Source organism: Camelus dromedarius, chromosome 7 (genome assembly GCF_036321535.1).
Source record: "Camelus dromedarius isolate mCamDro1 chromosome 7, mCamDro1.pat, whole genome shotgun sequence".
NCBI lineage: Eukaryota > Metazoa > Chordata > Mammalia > Artiodactyla > Camelidae > Camelus > Camelus dromedarius.
In genome coordinates, this window is record NC_087442.1 from 43343180 (window position 1) to 43367807 (window position 24628).

Here is a 24628-nt window from a genome sequence, read left to right on the forward strand (position 1 = left end):
GGCAAGGCAAATCCCCGAAATCATTTTGTGTAACCTGTTAAAGTGAGCATTGATAATTCAGCAGCTAGGAAGATGTGTCTGCATCTTAGTGGGAACCAGAATATAAACTCTATTTGGGTTCTCAAATTCTTTTATGTGTCTGTGAGAATTCTGGAGTCTTTGTTCCGCTGCTCTGACTTTTGGGTTCTTTATTGGAAAATATTGGGTTAAGGTTTTATTTTAGTTACTCATTTGGTGACCTTGCTTGAGTGATTTCTTGGTGACTAAAATTAGTGGCAGAAAAAAAGAGTGATAAGGCTACTGGCAGGTTCATTTGAGTAACTTGCTTGGAGGAAGTGTCCACGCCACTTCCATGGCCAAATCCCACCCTAGGGTGTGGGTACCAGCAGAAAGACTGTTGGACCAGCATCACAGAATATGGGGAACCTTTCCCATGTATTAAAAAAAATTACAGGCTATAAATATTGTCAGCTTGCTTATTTCTGTCTGCTGTAATCATCATAAAACTTTAGAGCTTAAGAGAGCAGGCCAACTCACATGAAGTTAAATGACTTTTTAAAAATACAGCATCCCATCAGACCTACGTGAACGTCATTGGAGGAATTTTTTTCTTTCCTCCTATTTTCATAGGAAGCATAGTAAAGAGGATGGTTGGTTATCTGCTCATGTTGTAGATAAGTTTTTTTTTTCCCCTCGTGCATTCTGTGGGGTTATTTTCGCAGAGGAACTTACTTAGGGAAAAAAAAAACTGTCATCAAGGGCTTTATGAAGACATCCAGCCTCAGTCGGTGGCAAAAGTGTCTTTGCTCCTTGTCTTGTAAAAGGAGAAGTCGTCTGAAATGTGCCGGGCCCTGTGTGTTTCTACAAGCTGAAGAGACAATATTTCCTGAACTATAAATATAATAGGAAGCTTCTGGTCACACTTACTTAGGGGTTTGTTAGGGTTTCCATGGTCTAATTTCACAACATTATGCCAAGATTCCTTTTTTCCCTGCTCTTTCCCCTGCTTCATTGTTGGCAGCTCTGGGACAGCAACAGAATTTTCTACCAGAAACAGAGTCATGTTCATTTGTTGAGATGTGAAGAGTATTATATCCAAACAATTAGTGAAGAGAGAGCAAATTACATCCTGAAAGATGGGTTTTTAAAGAGGAAAACAATCCTTTTATCTTAAAAGATGCCCTTCAAAGCCTCTCCTCAACCTTGGCTCTGGAGTCTGTCCGAGGTTTGCCCACCATGGAGAGTGCAGAACATTGTGGGTGCCATTCCTTTGGCTTGTAAGGTAGAATTTCTTTCCAGTCAATGATTATAAACGGGGCTTCCAGGCAGGGCTCAGGGGGTCTGCCAAAGCTCCCACCCACACTGGACAGGGGAACCTCAGTCCAAACCATTCTAAACCCCAGAACTAGAGGATCTGTGTAGGTCTGTTTTATTTGCTGTTTTTCCACAAAGAAAGCTGCCTTTCTCCCACCAGGTCCTCTCCCCACAAATGGGTCTTTTCAATAATAATATTTGTTATGAAGGTTATTGGGTAATTATTACGATTTTGTGAAGCAGCCCTTGCTGGAGGTGAAGTCTGTCATCGCCTAACAAATGACGCCCATGCAGTTCACTGCCGGGTTAAGTAAATGCAGAGAAGATAAATCTGCACACCCTAGGAATCGCCAGCAGAGCACGCTTTAGTACAAGTTCACAGTCAACTCGCCTGCCTGGGCCAGCTCTTCCAACAATTAGGGCTGCGTCTTTATTTTTAAATAAAGGGCTAAAGTCTCCAGCTCCCATTGCCTGCTTTCTGCCCATCTTCCTTTTTCTTTTACTTTTTGCAAGTTTCCCCTGTCCCACTACAAATTTTCCTTGTAAAGGTAATGATGAGTGACTTAAATGTAATCTCATTCCTATTTAAGTGCTGACAAAAGGAGGTAGGAGGCTGTTTTGACAGGAAATACAGTAAGAAATGCACACACACACACAAAATCCAATTCACTCTCTTATTACAAAAGGCAGAGGCAGAGGCAGGGCATCCCTGCGATCCTGGGTGTGTGTGTGTGGAGGGGGCTTCCCCTTGAAAGAAGAGGCACAGCTTTGTGTATCTTTGTGGTTGCAACTGCAGGTCAAAAAGTTGAGGGTCAAAAGTTTACGTTGTGCAGCACTCTTAGTCATCTGCCCAGACAGAGTTTGATGTCAATGTTAGAGCTGCGATCTTGACTATCAGCACAAAAGATAAAATGGCTCGGAGTGACGCGTGTATCATGGTATGGACTCCAGGTGAACCCTAGTGGTTGAATGACCTCAATTATGAAGGAAAGGATAGAAAATTCCTTTTTTCAAGAGTAATACATGCTGTATTTCATCTTGAATTATTGCTCCCATTCTGAGGGAATAGCAGCAGGTAAATAGGCATAGATTATTGAAAAACCAACACCTTAGATGTTGGAGAACCAGGAGTCTGTTTGTGGGTTTGTCACAAAATAAAAAAGCTCAAAACTCATCAGTGGACCTTTAAGAAACAACATAGCAAGTTTCCAATGTTCCATCATACCTTTAAAGGCAAGAGAATGGGGCAGAAAACTTCTTGAAAACCGTGATTTTGATTGGCCAGTTTTTTTGCTCTTTAGTACCTATAATGATCCCTAAAGTGTGTGAGAATGAGGACAAACACAGGCACTTCTCGCAAAGTGTATTCTTTGCAATTTTCAAGCACAGAATGCTTTTTCTGAAACTGCCACTCAGTAAATGTGAAGACATCTTAGAGCTGGGAAGGGCAGAAAGAAAGCAGAAACCCTCCCAAAAGGGAAAGGATTCCTCTACCCCTCCACCAGTGAGAAAGTACTTCTTGGTACCATGAAAATATTCCTGTTATCAAAAGGTTTTCGCTATATTTATGGTTAACCCTACACTGAATGTAAGAGAAATACTGTAATCTCTAGGTGAATAACTTGAACTGTGAAGAATATGCCATTTTAGCAGGAAGGTGGAATCCACAAATGCAAGACCACTTCAGAAGCCCACTGAGACAGACTTCCCTTCTATAGAAAATACTCTTTAAAAATACATTGGGAATAAAAGTTAAGGAGAGAGAAAGCAAGCTAAGGAGGGAGGGCAGGAGAGTAGAAAAGAAAAGGAACAGTGTGTGAAGGAAGCCGACTGGAACCATGCCTCCTGTGTGCGTTGCAACTGGAGAGCTAAACGATATTTTATTATTCATGCACCTATATTAACCTTAAGTGTTGGTGTCATTAGCATCTATTTTTGGGGGGACATATTTTTCTTCTCTATGTATTGATCTTCAAGTAATCAGTGTAGTGAAACAGAGAAGAGAAAATAAATTTTTTCCAGGTTTTTCTTCTAACTTTACAGATAAGCTAATTCAGCTACTCAGAACAGAGACTCTTGCAGGGACATTTAAGATCATCCCACTATATTCTGGTTGATTGGATTTGCTGGTGCCAGGTATGTTCAGTGGTAAAAAACAAATATTTCCCAAACACTGCATTCATGGAAGTAATCAGATGGCTTCCACTGTGCAATGTGTAAAGTTTTCACTCTGGCCAAGAGCTTGAAGCCAAATGGGTGTGAGCCAGATGAGAACAGAAGAAAGGGAACAACTGTGGTGACCACTGTTCCAGCAGTGAACACTTCACCACATCTGGGCTAGTGAAATGATGACAACAGAAACCGCCTCTATTACCAAGACAATTACGTGTCTCTTTGAGAAAAACCTTCGTATTGTGTTATTGGTTAAAGACGCGCCACACCTTAGAAACATGTCAGCTTCAACAATCACAGACACCTCTTACCTAGTTTGCAAAGTAAAAGAAAAGGTACCTGCAGAAGTTATTGCTTTTAGAGTACTTTTTTCATTTGGAGGATTTTGATCTTTAGGCCTCTCACACAATCCTGGTTAAAATTAATGTCTAATCCGAATGTGAATTCCAGTCCTTAGACTTGGGTTGTGTTCATTAGTATAACCTACTTGGAGGAAATTACCGCCAAACAATTAATTGGTCAAATGCTTGATAAAATATTGCTTCCTTAAAATCATATGCCTAGCGTAGGTTGGGGGAAGCCCTTCAAATGCCACCATCAAGCATTTTGAAATTCAGCCATTCTCGTGCGCGTTCCAGAGGCGTGCTTCAGATGGCGAACAGTCAGGCTGGGGGTCTCTCACTCTAGAGAACAAAGGACAAATACAGTCAATACATTCCATAACGTTTACATTTCCTTTGCCCCCCCACCCCGATTTTCCCTGAGAAGGAGTGACCTGGGCAAAGCACCCTGCTCTCTAAAAGACACTGTATAGACCTTTTAGAAGCGCAAAGTCCAAGGCCGAGGTGAACTTCAGGTCAACGCGTCTAACAAATATGAAAATGTCGGCTGGTGAAGGGCGCGCCTTGTGATTTAACAAAGACTGTCAATGTGTAAGATTAATAAGAAACAAAATGCACACGGTGTCACTGTTCGGTCACTTTGAAACTTGGGACAGGGTTGCATTCAAGAGGGAAGGCTGTTCCAAATATATTCAAAATGATTCAAATCAGATTCAAACTAGGCTGCAAAACACTGCCTCCCTCTCACCCTCCCTCTCCCTTGGACTCCCTTCGCTCTCCTCCATCTGGGATTCGAGGACATGATGAAAAGTTATTTCACTTAATGGGATTTTAAGAAAGCTTTTGTTGGGAATATATGTTATCCCAGCACGTGGAAAGGAGCAAATGTGCTTACCAGTTTCCCAAGGAAAGGATAACGCTTTCACCCTGCTTGGGACTGGAGCCAGTTGGTGTGCGAAGATTAGCACGCTCCCTCTCTGCTCGATTTCAGGGCGTCCCATCTTTTTCGGGCGAGATGCTGCTGGTGAACTTGTTTATTTATTGAGTTAGTTCCTTCCTGGCTTTACTTTGGTGTCTTGGATCTCATGTGAAGGCAAGAGTTTTTTTATTTTGTTTTTCAAAAGATTATTTGATTCAATTGAATGATGCTATGGCTTGCAAAGAGAGATTGTGGAAGGATTAGAAAAGGTACTGAGATTGTTTATTACAGCCATAAATCTTGCAGTAAAATGTCAAAATGTCGGTGTGTGAGATAACACTTGGTGGTCCTGGCTCCGTTTGTGTTTATGATACGAACCACAAAGACAAGTTGCAGGCCTTGGGGGGATTCTGTGTAAGCCCATCTTCCTAAAGTAATAGAACCACATGAAACATAGGCACAGTTAACTCGTTTAGGTTACATATACAAAACAGTGCCCGAACCTCGTTAATACTTTAAAATAGAAACTCAGTAGAAGGTTCTGAGGCTAAACAACATGAATTTTGTGTTTTAGAGTCTGTAAATAATATTGAACAGACATGGTTAAGATCCTGTACTCAAGACTGATGACACGAGGAGGGGGGCAAAATTTCCTTGCTATGTTTTTTCTTCCCTGAAACTTAGAGAGCCCAGTTTTGTAAATTACATTATGTAGGTATATATTATTCATGTTATATGGTGTGTATATATATATATATAATTTTTTCTTGCTTTAGAGAGATACTGGTTTAGGCAGCTATATCACAGGCTAGTTTTTTTTCCCCCAAGTCTAGAGAGGATGTCTAAAGATTACAGTCAGTGTTGATTTCTGTCTGTGGCTCAGATTTCATTTAAAAATTTTTTCAGGGTGCCGCATGTCGATGGACAGCACTCTTTACAGACACACATCCAACATGGAAAACCTCTTTGTACCACTTCAGGGTGATTGCAGTTAGAAAGCTAACATGATCCCTTTTTTAACCTCTTTTCCTAAATTAGTTTAAAGATTAGTCCCATATAATAGGCTTTATGTGGCTAAGCATTAAATGACTATCCATCAAATGGATATATTCCAGCATTTAGTAACTCATATGAGTAACCGATATAAATGAAGATAGAATTGACATTCCTTTTGAAGTGTCTCCAGGCTTAGGCTATAACTTTCCTTGTCTGCGTTCCAGACTCAGTTGTGAGAAGGCTGTTTATACTGCTCTTTGAAAAATCAACTAAGGTACAGCAGCTGAAAAATCCCTGCTTTGCAAGCCAGTATGAAAGTATTTTTAAAATGGTGACTATGCACTGCTTTAATCTAGGCTGAAAAGTAAAGGATCTAGGTGTGTCTGTTACTTAGAAAAGTACACACTAAAGGCATCATTATTTACTTCAAAGATCAACATTAGATGGGATTAATAAGTAATTTATTTGTTAATAATGGCGTAATTAGTTTACCCATCAAATTTCAATTACCAAATGGCAGGCAACAGTCCTCTCTCCCCACTTTTCAGAGCTACAGAAATCGTTAATATGCTAATTTTCAGCAATTCAGAAATTATAAGCTGTCCTTAAATGTAACTTTAGCCTCAGATACAGCCTGAGAAAGCAGCATCCAAAAGACAAAACAAAGTTCTTAACGGGAACAGACCTATCGGCATAGTGCCTATTTTCTATCCTCGTCTTGTTCTTGTTTGCGGATTGTTCTGCAGTAGGAAGTTGTTGGTGTCAATGCTCGATTTTGTGGAGGCGTCGTCACTTCTATCTATCCCCACCCCGGATCATCTTCTTTCTCACAATCGCACCTATTAAATTCGAGCATGTTTAACTCTGATTCGACATCTCTATCAAATGAGATGCTATTTAAGAAAATTCTGGTTTTTCTTAGGGAAAAAACCCAATTGATTCTGCTTTTAAAAGAAAAAGGTAAAGTGCTCATCCGGTTATATTGGAATGGCTTTGCTTTACCTCCTGAGGCCAATTTCTCTCAGCTGCTTACCCACCCACCCTTTTCGGCTCCTGCCTGGTTTCTCAAACCGGGGAAGTCGGGCGCGGACGCGACGAGCACGAACTGGGGCAGGGAAACCGGTCTGTTGGCCTCATTCGTTTCATTCTGGGGCCAGGATGAAAAACAGGATACCCCCTTGATCCCGACGCCACTCCCTCCCCCAGGAGGCCTCGAACCCTGGAAGACGCCAGGCCAGGCGAGGCTGAGCCCCCGAGGTCAGCGCTGGGCCGTGGCTGCCTGGCTGCCCCGTTGCTGCCTAGCTGCCCCGAGGCCTAGGCCAGAGTAGGGCACGCACAGGGCCCGGCCTGGGCATCTGAGAGGACCAGAAGCCTGCGGGCCCCGAATTCCCAGCGGGACTCAAAGTTGGGGGGTTGGAGGACCAAAGAGCCAGCTCCCTCCCTCCGCTTGGTGCCGGACAGCAGCATCCATCACCCGCCCGCGCGCTTCCTGATCCGGGTCCGCGCGCGCGGCGCGCACATTGGCGGAGGTGGGTCACGTGGAGGTACTGGGCGGGGCGCGCGCGGGGCAGAGACGGAGCGCGCGCGCGCCCGGGCGCGGGCGGGGGAGGAGCGGCGCGAACTTTGGTGGCGTTGGCGGCGGCGGCGGCGGGAGGGGGAGGGGTGGGCGCTTGACAGCGGGGGAGGGGAAGGGAGCAGAGGAAAGGGGGGATGGGAAGCGAGGCAGGAGGGGGAGGGGCCTCAGCCAGCCCAGAAAAACGACAACGCGAGAAAAATTAGTATTTTTGCACTTCACAAATTAATGACCATGAGCTCGTTTTTGATAAACTCCAACTACATCGAGCCCAAGTTCCCTCCCTTCGAGGAGTACGCGCAGCACAGCGGCCCGGGCGGCGGAGACAGCGGCCCGGGCGGGGGCCCCAGCTACCAACAGCCCCCAGCGCCCGCGGCCCAGCACCTGCAGCCGCAGCAGCCCCAGCTCCCCCACGCGAGCGGCAGCCGCGAGCCCCCCGCCTCCTACTACGCGCAGCGGGCCGCCCGTGAGCCCTCCTACCCCGCGGCCGCTCTCTACCCTGCGCACGGTGCGGCCGACACCGCCTACCCCTTTGGCTACCGCGGCGGCGCCAGCCCCGGGCGGCCGCCGCAGCCCGAACAGCCCCCGGTGCACGCCAAGGGTCCCGCGCATGGCCTGCACGCGAGTCAGGTCCTGCCGCCGCCTCCCCCGCAGCATCGAGCTGCTCCTCCAGCCGCCCCGCGGCGGTGCGAGGCGGCTCCCGCCGCCCCGGGCGTCCCGGCAGGGGGCAGCGCCCCCGCGTGCCCACTGCTCCTGGCCGACAAGAGCCCGCCAGGCCTGAAGGGCAAGGAGCCCGTGGTGTACCCCTGGATGAAGAAGATCCATGTCAGCGCCGGTACGTGGCGCCGCTGGGGAGGCGCGTGAGGGTGGGCTGGGGCCGAGCCCGGGGTTCTAGGGTCGGGGCGAGGGTCAGGGGGAGAGGCCGAGGGGAAGGGGGCCTCTCGAGAGGGGAGCCCCCAGCTGGCCCAAGCTACAGTGGGATGTGGGTGTGTGTGTGCCAGCCAGCCGCCTGATCCCAACGTGAGAACCCTTTTGTACCCGGGTCCCTTTATCGGGAGATTTACGAGACGCCAAACTGTTAGGGCAGTAATTATAGCCCCCATAAATTTAATTGCCCTGGCAGAGGCTTCAGGCCATGTGTCTTTGAAGCTTTTCTTCAGCCCCAATGCCCAGCACCATTCTTTATGGCTCTCGGGTGTTTCCCGTTGTCAATAGCCTGTGAAACATTTTCTTTGCCGTTTTATGTATCTTGCGTGAACTTGGTGTCAGGTTATTATATAATGATGATGTCCAATTGCTCTTTCCCACCCCACCTTCTCTCTCCTCCGCCTTTCCCTCTTTTCCACTCCCTTCTCCTTGGCTTTCTCCTTCGGGGTGATGGGCTTTCAGTCAACCCCAGTTATAACGGAGGGGAGCCAAAGCGCTCCCGAACCGCCTATACCCGGCAGCAGGTCTTGGAGTTGGAGAAGGAGTTTCACTTTAACCGGTACCTGACCCGGCGGCGCCGCATCGAGATCGCCCACACACTCTGCTTGTCCGAGCGCCAGGTCAAGATCTGGTTTCAGAACAGGAGGATGAAGTGGAAGAAAGATCACAAACTGCCCAACACAAAGATGCGATCCTCAAACTCGGCCTCGGCCTCAGCAGGCCAGCCAGGGAAAGCACAAACTCAAAGCCCGCACCCGCATCCTCACCCTCACCAGGGCGCCTCCACACCCATTCCCTCCTCCATATAATGTTCCAGTTCTTTCCCTCACCTTTTCTCCTCTCTTCTGCTTTTCCCATCCACCCTTCCCCACCCGGATCATAATAGACCCCAAAACAAAACCCAACTTGGTGAAAAGTATAATTAAAGAAGAAGAAGAAGAAGACATTATCCTAGTAAGAGTATGAGCTGGTTGCTACCCAAGAGAGGACAATGACCAAGATGCTGGCTGGTGGAACAACCTGCTGGCCTGAACAAGGCTGCCAGGTTTGGGTATCCGAGAAGGACCACTAGGTATCAAATATTTCTGAGACGGCTAAAGTCAGCTGCACAGCCCATGCTGACAGCAGACATGTACGTGTATATTTGTTTCAAGAGGAAGAAAACAGACCCTTTTCCTGTTTTTCCCACCTCCCCCTCCCTCATTAAAGGCAGCTCATACAAGCTTGTATTGAACTGAATAAATGAGTAGACATTGTGGATCTCACAAGATTATTTAATTCTCAAAATGTATAGACATTGGTGGTAGATATGATGTGTTAGTTTCCCTTCTTTTCATTTATTTAAAACGTTGTAGAGATATTGTTGTCTTATTCTGAGATACAATCTCGGGGGAGGGGGAGTGCATTTAGACCCATGTGCAACTGTCCAAATTGTGGTGTGGCTCTATAGAAAGCCATATGCTAAGAATAAACTCTGTTTAAAAAACATTAAAGTTCTATGACACATTTGTGTGTTTCTTACTTTTAATTTAAGAAAAAAATTTTCTGGATTGAGATGTTTGACCTTGCATGTAAAAATCCTGTAGATGGCTTGAGTTGTGTTCACTTGAATTGACTGCTCCCATAATTTGTACGAGTGTGTTCAACTTGAGCTGAACTCTTGTCGAGTTTGACCCACTATGGGAAAAGTTCCAAAGAGTAGGAAGGCTCTTGAGCTCTGAGAGGGCTCCTCTTCTTCCCAAACTTGGCCAGGCTTTCAGGCTTCAAGTCTGTGTAAGGCATAGAAACGTGTCCTTCCCTGCAATGAAAGGTGAAACCGCTCAGTGCTGTGGGCCCAGGAGTTTCTGCAGCTGTTCTACACGCTGAACTCCGAACACACTTGGAAAGAAGTGGTCCCTTTGGTATTTATTGCACCTTCACACTTAATCTGCCTGTTTCCCTGGAGATAAAAAATAGTTTGTGCAAAGGGTTGAGATTGTTTTTTGTTTCTTGGTTGTTTTTAAGGTTCTCGTCACTAACTACAGCTTGGGATTTTTGTTTGTTTGTTTATTTGTTTCTTTCTTTGAAGCAAGAGCTTTCAAAATAAACTAAACTTTCCCAGTACACCCTCCAAAATTTCTTCTAAGGAAAGAAGAAGCATCATGGCACCCTAAAATGTGCCCCAAGCAAGGCAGATCTGGGAGTATTAGGTGCTGGAAGAAAGCCAAACTCTGAACTAGGGTCACCTTCCTCACATGCTCTCAGAACTTTCTGCCCAGCCTAGAGATCTAGATTCAAAAGGTTGAACTCAAAACCCACTTCTCAATCTCCATAGCCCTAGTATTTGTTTACTGATTTACAAATCAGAAAAGAGAAGTTAGATTTGGTTGTCACTGAAGGGACTGCTCTGCAAAATGATTCAGAAAACCAGCACACACTATCCCCAGAATATTAGAAATGTCACCTGGCCTTGAATTAGTGTAGTTTTTAGTTTATGTAATAATTTTAGCACAGATGGGAGGGGGCACTCACCTACCTCTGCACTGTCAGAGGCTTTTTCCGTCAGTGGCTAACCGTTAGCCAGTGGTCAGCGCTGCTACCCCTTTCGCCTCTGATGCCCTGTGTGTGATACAGGCAAGGGCGATCAGTTGTCTACCTGGGAGCAAACCAAATTCCAGAGAAAAGCAATGGACAGTTAGTCTCTGAGGGCCCTCCTCTTCTCCCCAAGAAAATTCAGGGGCAAACAAATACACTCCTGCCCCAGTCAGGCCAAACCTGGCATAAAGTGCATCTTACAAGGCGTGAACGGGTGCCAGGGATTTCTGGAAGCACTGTGACTACTGCTAAAACTTATTATCCCTCCCCCTACCACACGCACTTGTAAAACGAAATTAAATCACCCTGAAAATAGCAATTTTCTGAGGAATCATCAATCACCTTATACAATAAATACTTCTTTGTGATTCAACAGCAATTCTGAAAGGCCTTCTCTGGGAAAAGTCTATGGAGAAGCTTGGGATCTTCTTGCAAATAATGTGGTCTCGGGCAAAGACTCAGCATCTTCACTGTCTGCTCAAAAAATGCCTGGATTCTTGGTGGAAATTGAATGTCAAGCTGCAAAACCTCAAATGGCAGATTATCATCACTTAAGGTAAATTCTTATATTTCTCCTTGATAGGGAAGGAAGGAGGGTACAGGGGCATTCATTAGCTTCATACCGCAGGCACTTGTATGGGGGTGAAAGAGGTAACTTTCTTTCACTTATTCTGAGCCTATCCATGAAAGCAAGAGAGAGAGAGACTCAGGCTTGTTTTTCTAATATTCCAGGACAAATGGCAAGTTTTTGCCCAAACTGTCTTGCTTATTAAGGTATTGTTAAGTTTTACAAAGCTAAAATTATCCACAGTGATCCAGATGATTATGTCATTTCTTCAAGTGTTTTGCCTGTTTCAGATCTGGTTTAAGGGAGCTTGTTATAACAGCTTAGAAAATCCCACTTTGTGCTTCAAAATCGTGCATTGTCTGCCCTTTGCTAGGGCAACCATGAGAGTTCACCCAGAGGACAAATTTTCTATCTCATTAATTGTTTTTTTTTTTTAAAGCTAACCCTACTGGCCCCTCAAACCCTTGACCTTTAAAGACAGTATTTTGTGTAAGCTCTATAATTCTACCAAAATGACCCTTATACATGCTCCCCTCTTCTTTCTCTCTTTTTCCTTCCTTCCCTCTAATACATACTCATCTGCTTTAGTCACAGAGCCACACTGTGCATGACTCCAGAGATAAAAGTTTTGTCAACATCTGAAATCAACCTAAATCGGATAAGAGACACTTTAATGGTCACAGTTTGAATTAAGTGCTTAAGACTCTCCCCCCTGAAGAAAAATGGCACTTTGTAGGACCTCTTTCCTATTTTTGCTGAAATCTACGATATACCCGGTGTTTTATTACAGCAGGAATTCAACTGTGACAGGCATAGTAGAGTACTTAATACCCAGGATGGAGCTCCTGGGAAGATTACCTAGATATATGGGGAGTGGGCTCTCTGCACAGCATCTCTGACTTTTTATTCAACTGTCCCAGGGTGCCCTCATTCCCCTCCCCCCACCTTTCAGCCTCCTCCCCGTGGGGTGGGTATCACCATCTCTCCTCTTTCCCCCTGCTTCCCTGATCTTCCAAACTGTGCTGCTTTTCTCACCGCTGCCTTTCCTACAGTGGTTTCAACCTAGAAACAGATAAATGACTCCTTAGAATGGAAGGAAAGAAAAACCTCGAAGAATCAATGTAGCAAACAGAAACCTGGGACTCCCCATGTGAATGAGTCCGTTCTGTGCAGGCAATAGGCTGTTCTTTGCATTCTCTTGGTTTCTGCATCCCCAGCTGCAGTCCAGTATTGAAGAACACAGGTTCACCTTTCCCAACAGCTGCTCCTCTTGCCCCTTCTCTGTACTATATGCTGGCCCAAGAATAACTCTGCTTCCTCTCTCAAAGAGTACAAGCTGGGAAGGAGGAGTGTGTTCTAACCCCGTGATAGCATCATGGAGGCTGCAGGGGCTGTTGTGAAACATTCTAGTCTGAAACTTCAGTCTTGGAACTCAGGCATTTCTTCTTAATGTCCCAAACTCATGGAATAACCCCGCCTCACCTCCCCCTTTCAGGGCAGTCCCATTCTCGCTGGGATTGATTCCTGAGACTCAGAGAGATTCCCAGATTGAAGCAATGTGCAAAGTAAAAGAGATCTGGAGGCCATTTTGGTTGTCTTCTCAGTTTACCAATGAGGAAACTGAGGCAGCTGAGTGCTCCCCCTACCCCTGCATGTTCTTTGTGTTAATGAATGTGTAGATTGAATAAAGTCTTTGGTCTCACCTTGGGTAGAGGTAAGTGAATTGACATCTCTTCTCTGCAGAAGCCTATTCTGCCTGGCATGAACATATGCATCTGGGCTTACACTTGAAACAGACAGCCACAGGTGTGGAGCGGCCAGGGAAGAAGGGTTGGTTCTTGCCTGGTGAGCTACCAAATTGAAGCAGAGAGGCAGATTTTGTGACTAAACGGCCTTAGCTAAGCGCTGAGACAGGTGGGCTGACCTCTGGGCTCAGGAGGGAATGGATGGCAGTGTGCCTGGGAGAGAATTGGGCACCCCACTGTCTACAGTTCTCCTGGCATGACTAATTCTTGCCCAGGGATTTCGATGTCAGTGGCTTGCCTGGGAGCCGGGCAAGAGCATCTGTGATCCGGAGACCTGGGAACTAAAAAAGCCAAACAACGACCCTGGTTGCAGGAGATAAAGGTGTAGCGTCTGTTCCAGGGAGATACTGAAATTGTAATCTCTGAAGTCACGTGACTCATTAAATAATTAATGCGGATCGTCAGGAATGGATTGGAGTCGTCAGGGCCTCACTAGGAATGAATCTCTCAGAAGTGAGTCCCCCAACTTCCTATTTGATTTTTAAAAGCACACAACCTCAGATTTATATCCAAAGGCTTTTTAACTCCTTCAGGAGGGGTGGAGAGAGCCGGTCAGCGGGGAGGACCGGAGCTGGCAGGCCCACACTTGGTCTTGGGGCTTTTCCTGCAGGGTTTCTGCGAGTCTGGGGATTGCGCGGCGACCAGGGAAACGTGAGTTGGGGCTCGGGATTTCTGCGGTCACATCTTGGCTTTGGTGATGAAGTGGGACGGATGCGCAGACAGTTGGTAATGTTCTGATTCACACCGGGGAAGGCTGCAGAGATACCACAGGACGGGTGCGCGGCTTTGTTCAATTTTCCCGGTGTTCATAAATCACCCGCGCCGGGCTAGCGAGGGAGCAAGCGAGCGCCAAAAACGCCGAGAGAGAAGCTACGGCGGCGGCGGCCATTGCAGAGGGAGAAACCTAGGCAGCATCTCTTTGTGACTCATTAGTCTGAACGATTTATGGGGAGCAGCAGCCCTGAATATTTGACTTGGGGATAAGGAAATAGCAACAATAATAATAACCATAATAATTACAATACTCCTAAGCGTCAAGGGGTGAGGTGTGTGTGGTAGTGGATGGTGGCGTAAGGCATCTTTCCGGGTCTAAGTTCAGTGGCAATGTGCAGGGTAGCTAAGCCCCACCTTGCCCAGGGTCAGACCAGGTCCCCAAGGCCAGGGGGCACTCCCTGTGGGGACACAGAGGGCAAGTATGAACAAGAGAAAGGGGCCCAGCATGCATTCTGAATCCCAAGTGTCTGATGGATGGTGGGGGCTGCAGTTTCGAGGTGGTAGCAGAGGGCAGCTAGCTGCTGGTGTGCGGCCACTTGTTCAGTGTGCTATGAGGCCTTGAAGCCTGAGGGTCAGGGGACCTGTTACTTGTTGGTAGCCTCTCCTGGCTATCAGCAGGATTGCATGGACACAGAACAGTCATCTAGGGCTGATTTGGGCAGGGTAGAGTTTGGGGAGGCTGCCCAGATCTGGGTGAAGGGGTAATGGGACAAGGACAGGACTGTGGAAGCAATCGGACCCCACAAAGTCCCTAGCCCAGCAGAGGACTTCTCTCTAGGGCCCAGCACCCAGGAAGATTCTTTGCCCCTCCTCAGTATCTTCCCACATCCCCCCCCCCCAAATTTGGCTGACCATTTGCTAGTTAGAGGGCAAAAGAAGGTTGCAAACATCTTGAGGGATGAGGCGACAGCAGAATTAGGGCTTGGTGCAGCTCAGGGCCCGCTGAGCAAAGGGAGGCTGGGTAGGGCCTCTGGGGCCGGTATTGTCTGATGCTCGCTTCCTTCCCAGGTTCCCCTACTTCCAGCGGTCATACTTAGCCTACTCTGAGGACCTGGGTGCTGTGGTAGTCCTGCCAGCCCACTGGGACCCAGAAGTGACGTCCCAGGGCTTGAATGAACCTCTCAAGACTGCCCTCCGGTCCATGGACTGAACCCGGGTCTGATTTCGCGCCAAACAAAAATGAATACTATTAGTGAGGTTTCAGGAGAGTCCGTGATTGAATGCTCCCGGACAAGGCTTCCCTTTGTTAGCAAAAGAAAATAAAGCGTGCATTCACATCCCCAAGTTGAGGTGCGTGAGGAACTCTTGCTGCTGAGCCGGCCGCACCAACAGAAAGCTTCTTCCACCTTTCCGTCTTCCACCGCCTGGTCTATTTTCTTCCCGCTCCCCTTTCTCCTCCCCTAACCCAAAGAAAGAAAAAGAAGAGTGTGGGTGCGGAGATGGAGTATGTATTTATTTTACAAAAATAAATCACCATCTTCAGGCCATTTGTAGACTGGAACCTTTAGAGCAATGAGTGCGCCTCATGGACGAGTGCCCTGGCGACTCCTTCGTGTCCGCGTCACCCTGGGGGCCACCTTGGCGCCCGCGCTGCCCGCGCCTCCGACTCCGATCCTCCAACTCCCTTCCTCCTCCGCAGCCACCGTTCACCCTCTGCTGTTTATTTGTCCGCAGAGTGCCTGGACACCGGAAACAGCGGTTCCCTGAGCTCCCAGAGCTGGAGACACTCTCTGGTTCAGTCTTCGACATCTTTCGAGGTAAGCGCTGCACCAAAACTCTTCACTGCGCCAGGCTTTGCGCCCGGGCCTTTGTGAGTTTACTTTCCCTGGCAGCCGCATCCCTTTGCCCTTTGAAAGAAGTGCGGTCAATGTTTAACTTCGGAGGAGTTTGGGAGCTGGTTCCACTCAGCTGTATGTCCTATGAATGCGGGGCTTCGGGGCTTCGGGCGGACAAAGAGTCTGCCCCAAAGCCAGCGTCCTGAGGGAGGGGCGGCTGCAGAGACCAAAGATGTGTGTACTGTAGGGGGAAGGAGGGTATCAGAAGGGTGTGTTTGTTTCTTCCCGCAAGCCCTAGACAAACCGCCACACGGAACAGCAGGGCAAAAGCAAGTCGAGGCCACCGGCGCAGCAGCCGCCGCCGCGTGGGCCGCTCTCCTTGTCCACTGTTCGTGGCGCCTGCGGAGACTCAGTTAGATGATCGTCTTCAGTCTCAGCTCTGCGTGGAGGAAACTTGTCTCGCCGCCTTTCAGTTTCTCCTATCCGTTTGCCTTTCTTTGGTAGGGGGAAGTTGCTGTATTTCAAATGTGTAGAACATCACAGGCAGCTGGGCTTCTCAGTTCCTTTAGCCGGGTTGATCCGCTGTTCCTCCAACTGGAAAAGCATGGGTTTTCTATGTCTCGGCGTTTTCTTTTCCTATTTGGAACGAGGGAAAACTCTTTAAAATTCTTTTCAAGTTCTGGCTTAATTTGTTCTCTTAGTTTGGGATGCAAGGAGGTAATTACTGTGGTTTATTACCTTGTAAAAGATCCATAAATTTTGTGCCTATTTGGAGGAGGGGCTGCTGGAATAGCTTTCAGAAGCTCAGGATGAAGGAATGCATTTGCTTTATTCTTTCAGGAATTACTTATTTTTTGAAGTTTTCCAAGATTTTGTTTTCTATTCCCTAGGCCTCAGTCTTCCTTAAAATCTGCTACCACGGTATATATCAGGTTGTTAAATAATCAAAACATGCTATTCAGTGATGCTCTAGGGCTGATATGGTGTTCCAGATACAATTATTACTTTATCAGATAGGAAGTAAACAGAGTAATAGTAAAGATGGTTACTTTCTCAGCTACTGTATGTCTATTTATACCAAGGATAGACGGAACATTTCAGGGATTTGCAACGCAGTGTGTACTTACGATTTGCATCTCTGCACACAACAGAACCACACTGCATGTATAAATAGTTGCAGGGGTCTGTGGCCATGTGTATAAAATGATACACACATCCATATGTGTCCAGAGAACCTGGAGCCTATTTGTACTGTAGTTGCACCCACAGGAAATACCTCATGTTAAATAATGATCTATAACCTACACACACACACACACACACACACACACACACACACACACACACACACACACAAACAAAGTGGGCTAAGAGGGCCTTACCTGATGCTACGTAGAAAGACCACTAGAGTTAAGAAAAGGGAGAAAAATGTTAAGTGTATTTTTGACAGAGAAATCAGATTGCAGTGTTTGAATACAGATATAGCTAATCTGCCAACAGCCTTGCAAATATTGACTAAAGCTCTGTATCCTTGGTCACCTGCTCCTTCCAAGACAACTTTGTGGCTATTTTGGCTCTGGTGTGTGGATCCAGGGCATGTGTCCCCAGTCCTGGCCAGGTTGGGGATGTGGGGAGTCAGTAGAGGGGGTACTGGCAGCTGGGTTTCCCAACCTGGGGATAGATACTTGCGCATCTCTGTTCTTGTTCTCTGGAATTGAACTATAAAAGGCCCACAGCTTTGCTCCAGGAAGCTGGGTTTCGGAGTGGTGAAGGAGGACTCTCAGCTGCTGGTTCCCTGGGGGTTTGCCAAACCAAGATCTCTCTTAGGGAAGCCGTTTTCAACCTCAAAAGTTAAATTTCCTTTGACTTGCTCAGATTTTTCCTTTCACATCCCACCCAATCACTCCATCCCACCCCAAGTTGTTAATGTTAATTGTTAAACAGCAGTTGAAGCATTAACTGGGCTGTTAACAGCAGCATAGAGGCTCCTGGCTGGAGCTGAGATGCTGCTGGGCCCTGCTGGCGTTAAGGCATTTCTCTGAAGCAGTACCAAAGGCTTCTCCTATTGATTTATTGCCTTGGGAGTTTGGTTTGCTCCAGACTGCTCTGAGAGTTCTGAAGGGGGCCCCTTCTCATCTTTGAGTTAAAGCCTCTGCAGAAACTTTGGTTGTGGGGGAGGGGAGTTTGCCAGGCTATCTGAGGAGCTCCGTGTGAAATTGTGTGGGTAGAAGGGATAAGAGGAGCAAAGGACAGTGCATTAGTTGTCTGAGTCCTTGGGGGGGACTGGAGAGTGCATTTTTGAAACCAGTCTTTGGTCCTGTCCCTTACCCCCAAACCTGAGAGAAGCAGGTTTTCACTCTGAGTTGTCACTTTCTAGCTTGTGGCTTAGGTCAGAACTGGGAAGGTTCACATTAGAGGTTCTCTCCCAGCTATCCCACAGATGGAACCTTATTAGAACACTGCCTCCAGCTTAGACCAGGGCTCACTTCCAAGGGATTAGGTCTCCTCTTTTATTGCCCTTCTGATTTGGAGACCCCCATGACCAGGCTCCTTTACGGAAGGCCTTACTTTCTCACCAGGCCCCTCGGTTCCTCTGCAGGGTAGGAGTGGGGGGAAGGAATCATGCACAGCTTCCTGCAGCTGCTACAAGTGAGTCCTCACACTTAGGGAGGCCGAGCCAGCTGAAGACCCACTCAAGGAACAAAGGAATATGGCATGAGGATCTCACCACCTCAGAGCACTCCCCAAGTTCAGAAACTAAGACCTGAAAAGAGGAAATTTTTAGAGGGCTCCTGAGAGCTTGACAGTGGGCAGTGTCACCTAGAAGAAGGCAGGAGTTGGAGTAGGGTGAGGGCAGGGGAATGCTAGGATCCTCTTGAGCAAAGTTGGTCCAGTTCAGTTTCTGATGGTTGACAGAGAGTTGTCTTGGGGGAGTGGACCCATCTGCAGAGAGTGTCCTAGGTTGTCTTGTAGGTTAATTCAAGGGATGCCAGCAAAGGTTGGTTCCTTTTTTTCTCTCTTGAAGAGACAATTAAATCATTTCCTCTTACATTTTTCATCATTAGAAGCCTATAATTTCATGTATCACTCAGCTATGCACTGAGGAAATGATTAAGTGCAGGTTTAGCCAGGGTACTTGGTCTTTCCAGGTTTTACAAAACTCTGACCCTCCACTCTAGAGCCAAGCATCTCTCTTCTAGGGGGCTACCATTAAACAAACCCAACTGGACTTGGAGGAAGTGCTTGAGCCTTTTGTCAGGTAATTATGGGCCTTTTGGGTTTCTCCAATGAGTGTGGTGTATGGTGTGGGTGTTAGCAAACTCCATACAATGGCAGGCCATTAGGGAGTCCACTGACTAGGCCAGTCATTACTGGGTTTTCTTCTGGAGACAGGGATCTGTGCCTTGCCTTTTGATGTACTGGCCAGTGGGCCAGGGGAGACTGGTGCTTGGATGTTCTGAGTTCAGCTTGTCTGTGAGTGGAAGCCTGTAAGGAAAGTTACATGAACTATAAGGATGGGGACAGGATTGCTATTCCCTTGTGTTTGGATTGGGTGTAAAGAAATTTAAGCAGAGATAAGTGGCTTTGTGTGGCATGTGTTGGTGTGGGTGGGGTGGGGCGGGGAGGTGCCCCCAGAGTCCCACTGCCCTAGACAAAACTATTCCCTACTGCTGGTCAGGGTCCCCCACTTCCCCTCCCTGAAAGCTAAATGTTCTGCTAGCAAATCTAGTTCCTTCAGTGATTCCCTATTTCAAATAAAAGGATTTAAGTTGACGTATGACCACGTGAGCACATAATACAGCACATTATTGTGGCATTTGGAGCGGAGACCCAGGCGGGCTTCATCTGTGATTACGTTTTCTAGATTCTCTACAGAGCGAGAGCTTTTTCCCCCACCCCCACGCACCCACCTCCTCCTTCTCCTTCCCCTTCTCTGGAGAGCACTCTCCTAGCGGGTTGCAGTTTTCAGCGCTCATGGAGCAGTTCTGGGCAAGCTAGCCGATGGGATTCCAGGCCACACCGGGAGGATGGAATTTATTTTAAGGTATTTCCGTTGATTGTTCATATCTAGAGTGAGTTATGGCTGTGAGAGACAAAGGTCAGGCGAGGAGACCCTGGTTCAGGGACAGGACCCTCTGTGCTTCTCTTCTTTTGTTTCTCCTTTAGAACCGAAAGCATTTGAAAGATCCCCAGTAGCTCCTCAGACTGAGTTTAATTCCCTGGAAAGTGTTGGGGGGATGTAAAGAAAGAGCAGTTGGGGGCTACTAGGTGGGCCTGGTGGCCTCCAATGCTTGGGTGGCTTTGTCCACTGCAGAGGGACTTGAGTCCCAGAAGCTGAGCCCCAGGCAGAGGGAGGGTCCCGAAGCGCCCGCTCCGGCCAAGGTGGCCCGTGTTGCGCTTGCTGGACTCCACTGCCTGGAGGGGGTGGGGGCTGGGTGAATGAGAAAGGGAATGGCTTCCTGGGTAGCCGCGTTTGCCGTGTTTGCCGGCGGGATGGAGGGTGAGGGCTGACTTGCACAGCCAGAGCAGCTGGGAGAGAAATCAATGAGTGTACAGATGCGCTGCCATTTTATTGATGATGCTTCAGGCTACTTTGTTCAGTGCTGGGTTGCAGGATGCACTTTTCCACTTGCCAGACTGAAGGAGCCAGACCCTGAGGAGGAGCCATTGTTTCCTGGAGCACCTTCTGCTCAAGCAGGGGGTGGAGAAAGACAGTGCAAATCTAGGAAAGGCTTAGGGTGGGGGCAAGCATGCTGGATGCCCAGAAACTCTGTTATTCTAACATTCAGGAGACATAGAAAGGAGGGAGCTGGAGCTGAGTTTGGGCTTAATAATGCGAAAGGCTTGGGCACCCTGTTGTACACCCCACCAACCTGATGTGGAGAGTTGGAGGACAGGGCTAGAGGGAATTCCGAAGGCAGGGTCTGTAGGAAGCAGAGGCAAATGTCTCAATGGCTTCAGAGGTCCAGAAACGGTGCTGTAGCCAGGATGGAGGCAGATGAGAGTTAAACAGTGTGCTTCCAAATTGCTGGGAAAGCCAGAGCTAATTGGGCTTTAGGGACCCAGCACTCCTGGGAAGGATGGAAACTCCCTAAAAAGGTGAGGGAAACTTTGCTTTCCTCTGCTCTTAAAGCTCTTGGAGCAGAGAAAAAGGGTGCTTACAAGGAATCAGGAATCGGATTTATCCCCTGACTTAAAAAAATCTTCTTTCTTTCTGCACTTGAAAAAAAATCAAATCAGGTTTCCCCTACTTGAGTGGGATTTACTTCTCCAGACGGAAGGGCTGCTTCAGCCCTCCCCTGCTACTGGCCCAGGCGGTAACCGTGTTTAACTGAGGCCGTTTCAAGTGCTCTAAAACACCCCTTGGAAATAAAATGTAAGCTTTAATTGCTGTTCAATTACTTGTCAGCATTTCATATGATTTATGACCCAGTTCTGGCGCATTTTTGACCCAGTTAAAGACTCATAAATAATATAGTTTCGCTAGAAAGAATGAGAGAGGGAATAGAGGTTTGTTAAAGGCATCTTTTTATTGTCACTTCAGTGCCAGCAAGTGGAATAAATATCTAAGGATGGACTCTCAAGCTGATTCTGTATGAAAGTGTGCACAAAGAGAAGCCAATAGTGGTGTTTATAGAGAAGCAGTTGGTTTTTCCTCCACAGAAAGAGCTAAAGCCACTCCATTATAGCTAAACTATAGCTTAAAAAAAAAAAGATAGTCCTCTTTTACCCTCAAAATGCCAGCCTAACCCTCAAAGGCAAGCATATTTCCTCATTGATCTTTCTCCCCATTCTGGGATTTCCATGCCTCTTCTTGCCAACAGTTATTCCTCACCTTCCTCCTTGGGTGCACAGCCAGCCTAGGACCCACCCGAGGCCCTCGTGACAAGTTCACAGGGAGAACACTGTGAAGGGTGGAGAGGCACCAGCACACCTCCGCTCTTTCAAATATTCTTCTAGTGCTGAGAAAATGTTTTCTTCTCATCCTCCCGGGCAAAAGATGGGGGGCATGGGACTTGGGGTATTGGGGGAGTCAAGAGGTCCTCTCCCCAAAGAAAACCTCAGTGGTTTTGGCGGAGCCGAGTGAATTGTTGCTGGATTTGCCTAGAAAGAGCGCAACGGCAGCGGAGGGTGATTTCTGACGCTGGGAATCGACAAGGTATTTTCCTTTTAAAAGACAATAAAAACCCTTCAGATATTATACGTTATTATTTTAAATCACCTCACCTGCCTAGCTCCAAAAGCCAGTCCTTTGGATTTCAGCAGAGGCCTGAACCCCAGCAATTTGCGTGTCAGGCTGCCGGCCCCTAGTCCTGAGGTCGGAGCCCCATTTCTGTCCGCAGCAGCTGTCGGCCAAGAGGCCACTTAGTCGGGCTCAGGCGGAGGCCCCGGCTTTCCCTGGGCTCCCCTTGCCCTGGGCTCCTGCGGCTCGGCGGTGTCCAGTCTCCTCGTTTTGCAGGCCCGGTTTTGGCACAGATGGAAAGGTATGCGCCCCGGGCTCCCCAGCCCTCACCACGGCGCCCTGGGCCCCCTCGGCCCCGGCCTTCCTCTCCCTGGTAGGTTCTCACGGAGTGCATGCCTTCCCTGCAGCTGGCTTAGCTGAGAAGGCGGTGAGTCGCGTCAGCAGTTTGGAGGAGAAAGTGCGGGTTGATTATTGACCTACGCCTTCTTTCTTCAAATGCCACATCCGACCCAGCCGGTTTGAAGAGAAAATGCCGCCCAGCGGATTTTTGCGGCCGGCTCTCGCCTCCTACGCGGCCCGGCTCCCCCTTTCAAGTTGTGCTGCAGCAATATGCCATAAGGAGCAAGTGTTTGCTGTTTCGTGCTCTGTTTACAGCTTTGGGGCGCCGAGTCATAAATCTTGCCCAGCCATAAATGACAAAAACCATTGGTATGCATGAGGCCACCCTGGCCCGGAGTGCTTTTTGATTTCTCCCTTTTCCCTTGGCTTTGTTTTTGCTCTAAGGTGACACTTTGGCTCCCTGACAGTTTAAACATACTACTTATATTTTTAACACCTTCCTTTGAGAAGGTCCGGCCGTTGACACCTTGGAATTACACGAAAGCTCCATTTCTCTCTTTTTGTCACACACATATCCTTGCAGAGTTCAGTTTTGAATCTGGGGAGTTGAAGAAGCTTTAGGAGGGAGAAAGACCATCCTCCTTAAAGTTGTGGCAATATTGCCGGGTACACCGGGCCTCTCTGCTCAGCGTGCCTATCACTAATTAGGGGAGAAAGTATAGATGTGGATTCCTGTTGGGGTCAGAGTTTGTCTTTGCCTGAGAGTGAGCTGCATGTTTGTACTGTGAAATGGGCACAGAAGAGCTGGAGAACGGAGTTTCTAGCACCTTTGTGTGTACCTGAGCACAGAACATCCCATTTCACTGCCCCATAAACTGCATCTTCCTCAGGCTACTTTCCTCCTGGCTACCAGGATTTCAAGGGTTGCTGCCTAAAAATATAACCAGAGACAGCTCAGTTGGGTCTTGGGGAGTTCTTCCGAGAATGGAGGCCCATCCCGGGCCCCCAGAGATTGACTTTGAGGTTCTTGGGTTGGGGGTGGCAAGTAAGTTAAACTGCTCAAAGTCTGGGGAACTCTATTCTGGTTCTCTTTTTCCCTTTGCCCCACAACTGGAAATGTCCAGGGCACAGGGTTAGGTGGTTTTTCAAACCGATTCCTAATAGAGCCAGCAAGAGAGCCCCTTTGTGAGAGCCGTTTGTCCTCATTAGCATAATTTTCCTGGACTTTAGAGACGCCTAGGAGCGGGGAGAGGGCGAGGGTTGGGGTTGGGGGGAGGCTACCCTCCTCCCGCAACCACCGAGCTCCCCCTCTCGCTCCTGTCCCTCCCCTCGCCTCAGCCCCATCCCCCACACCGGCCCGCGCTCCCCCAGAGCCTTGGCCTCCCCTCCCGCCCGCCCCAAGCACCCCCCATCGCACCCCCCGACCAGACGCTGCTCCGCGTGTAGTATTCATAAGAAACATACCCAAGTCGGTGCCACTAGCCCAGGCAGAGCCCCGCGCCGCGCTAGCGCTTATCTCCAGGCCGCGGCTGCTGCCCTCGGGAAGGGCAGGGGGCGGGTGTAGGGGGGAGGGGAGGGAGGGTGGGTAGTGGGGGTGGGAGGGGGGGTCCGAGCCGCCCCAGTCCGCCCTGGGCGAGCCGTGCTGGAGCAGTGAGGCAGCCACGCTCTGCGCCGCGGCGTCCGGGCCTCAGGGTCTCCCTCCCGCCCTCCGTCTCGGCTGATGCTGAGGGTTGGTGCCCATCCCGCGCCGAGGGGACCCGGCCGGGCCGCCAAGCCGGGCCGGGGGCCGGATCCCAAGCCTGCGCCCGAGCCCGAGCCCACTCTCGCAGCGCTCGTCAGAAGTTAAGGTAAGCAGGGCCACAACCGGCTGCTCTCAGCGCTGAATGGCGGAGTTTACGTCTCGGTGATTTATGGCTGCAGACTTAAATCTCGGTTCAAGAAGAGTTCACAAGCCGGAGCTTCCTTCCCGGCAGTGACTGATACCCTTACACTTCGAGTTCAGGCCGCTTTCCCATCCCCGCCCCCACTTCTTCTCTCTCCCCCAGTCCAGCCTCAACTTTTCGGGGTTGGGGAGAGAGGAAGGGGTGGGCAAAGGGATGCGGGGGCTCTTACCCGTTGTTTCCGCTTAACTCGGGGTGAGGGCAGGCAGAGGAAGGGGCAGAAGTGGAAGAAGGGAGCGGTGCCTGAAGGTAAAAGGTTGAATTTGGGCAGATCTTCCAGAGAGACAATAGGGCTTGCTTCCTGTAACTCAGTTTAGCCTCCTTAGCCCTCTTTCAGCTCTTGCACCTGGGGGTTATTGTCCAGAAACACATCTTTCCAGGAGACTCTCCTCCCATCCCCAGCCCTTGCTTAAGGGTGCAAAGCAAA

At 48.5% G+C, this 24628-nt stretch overlaps 2 protein-coding genes across 3 annotated transcripts in view; both read left to right on the forward strand.

Annotated features, from left to right (window-relative positions):
* The window catches only part of HOXA3 (homeobox A3), a 44951-nt gene that overhangs the window by 14214 nt on the left and 6109 nt on the right, over nt 1–24628 (forward strand). The window contains exons 3-4 of one of the 2 annotated variants that reach the window (XM_031455088.2): nt 11193–11372; nt 15638–15720. The gene's annotated coding sequence lies outside the window, so the exon portion shown is untranslated. Of the gene's footprint in view, nt 1–11192; nt 11373–15637; nt 15721–24048; nt 24109–24628 lie in introns of those variants that run through there. The other variant, XM_031455090.2, reaches the window with a different exon arrangement.
* HOXA4 (homeobox A4) lies at nt 7441–9735 on the forward strand. The gene is made up of 2 exons (XM_031455093.2): nt 7441–8150; nt 8705–9735. Exons 1-2 carry the CDS (start codon nt 7544–7546, stop codon nt 9049–9051), a joined length of 954 nt encoding a protein of 317 aa, XP_031310953.2. The 5' UTR covers nt 7441–7543; the 3' UTR covers nt 9052–9735.

Bases quoted from the DNA above. Each gene is read 5' to 3' on its own strand.
- HOXA4 (XM_031455093.2), top strand. From the start codon at position 7,544: ATGACCATGAGCTCGTTTTTGATAAACTCCAACTACATCGAGCCCAAG. The intron at 8,151-8,704 runs GTACGTGGCGCC...ATGGGCTTTCAG, and splicing joins GAAGATCCATGTCAGCGCCG to TCAACCCCAGTTATAACGGA.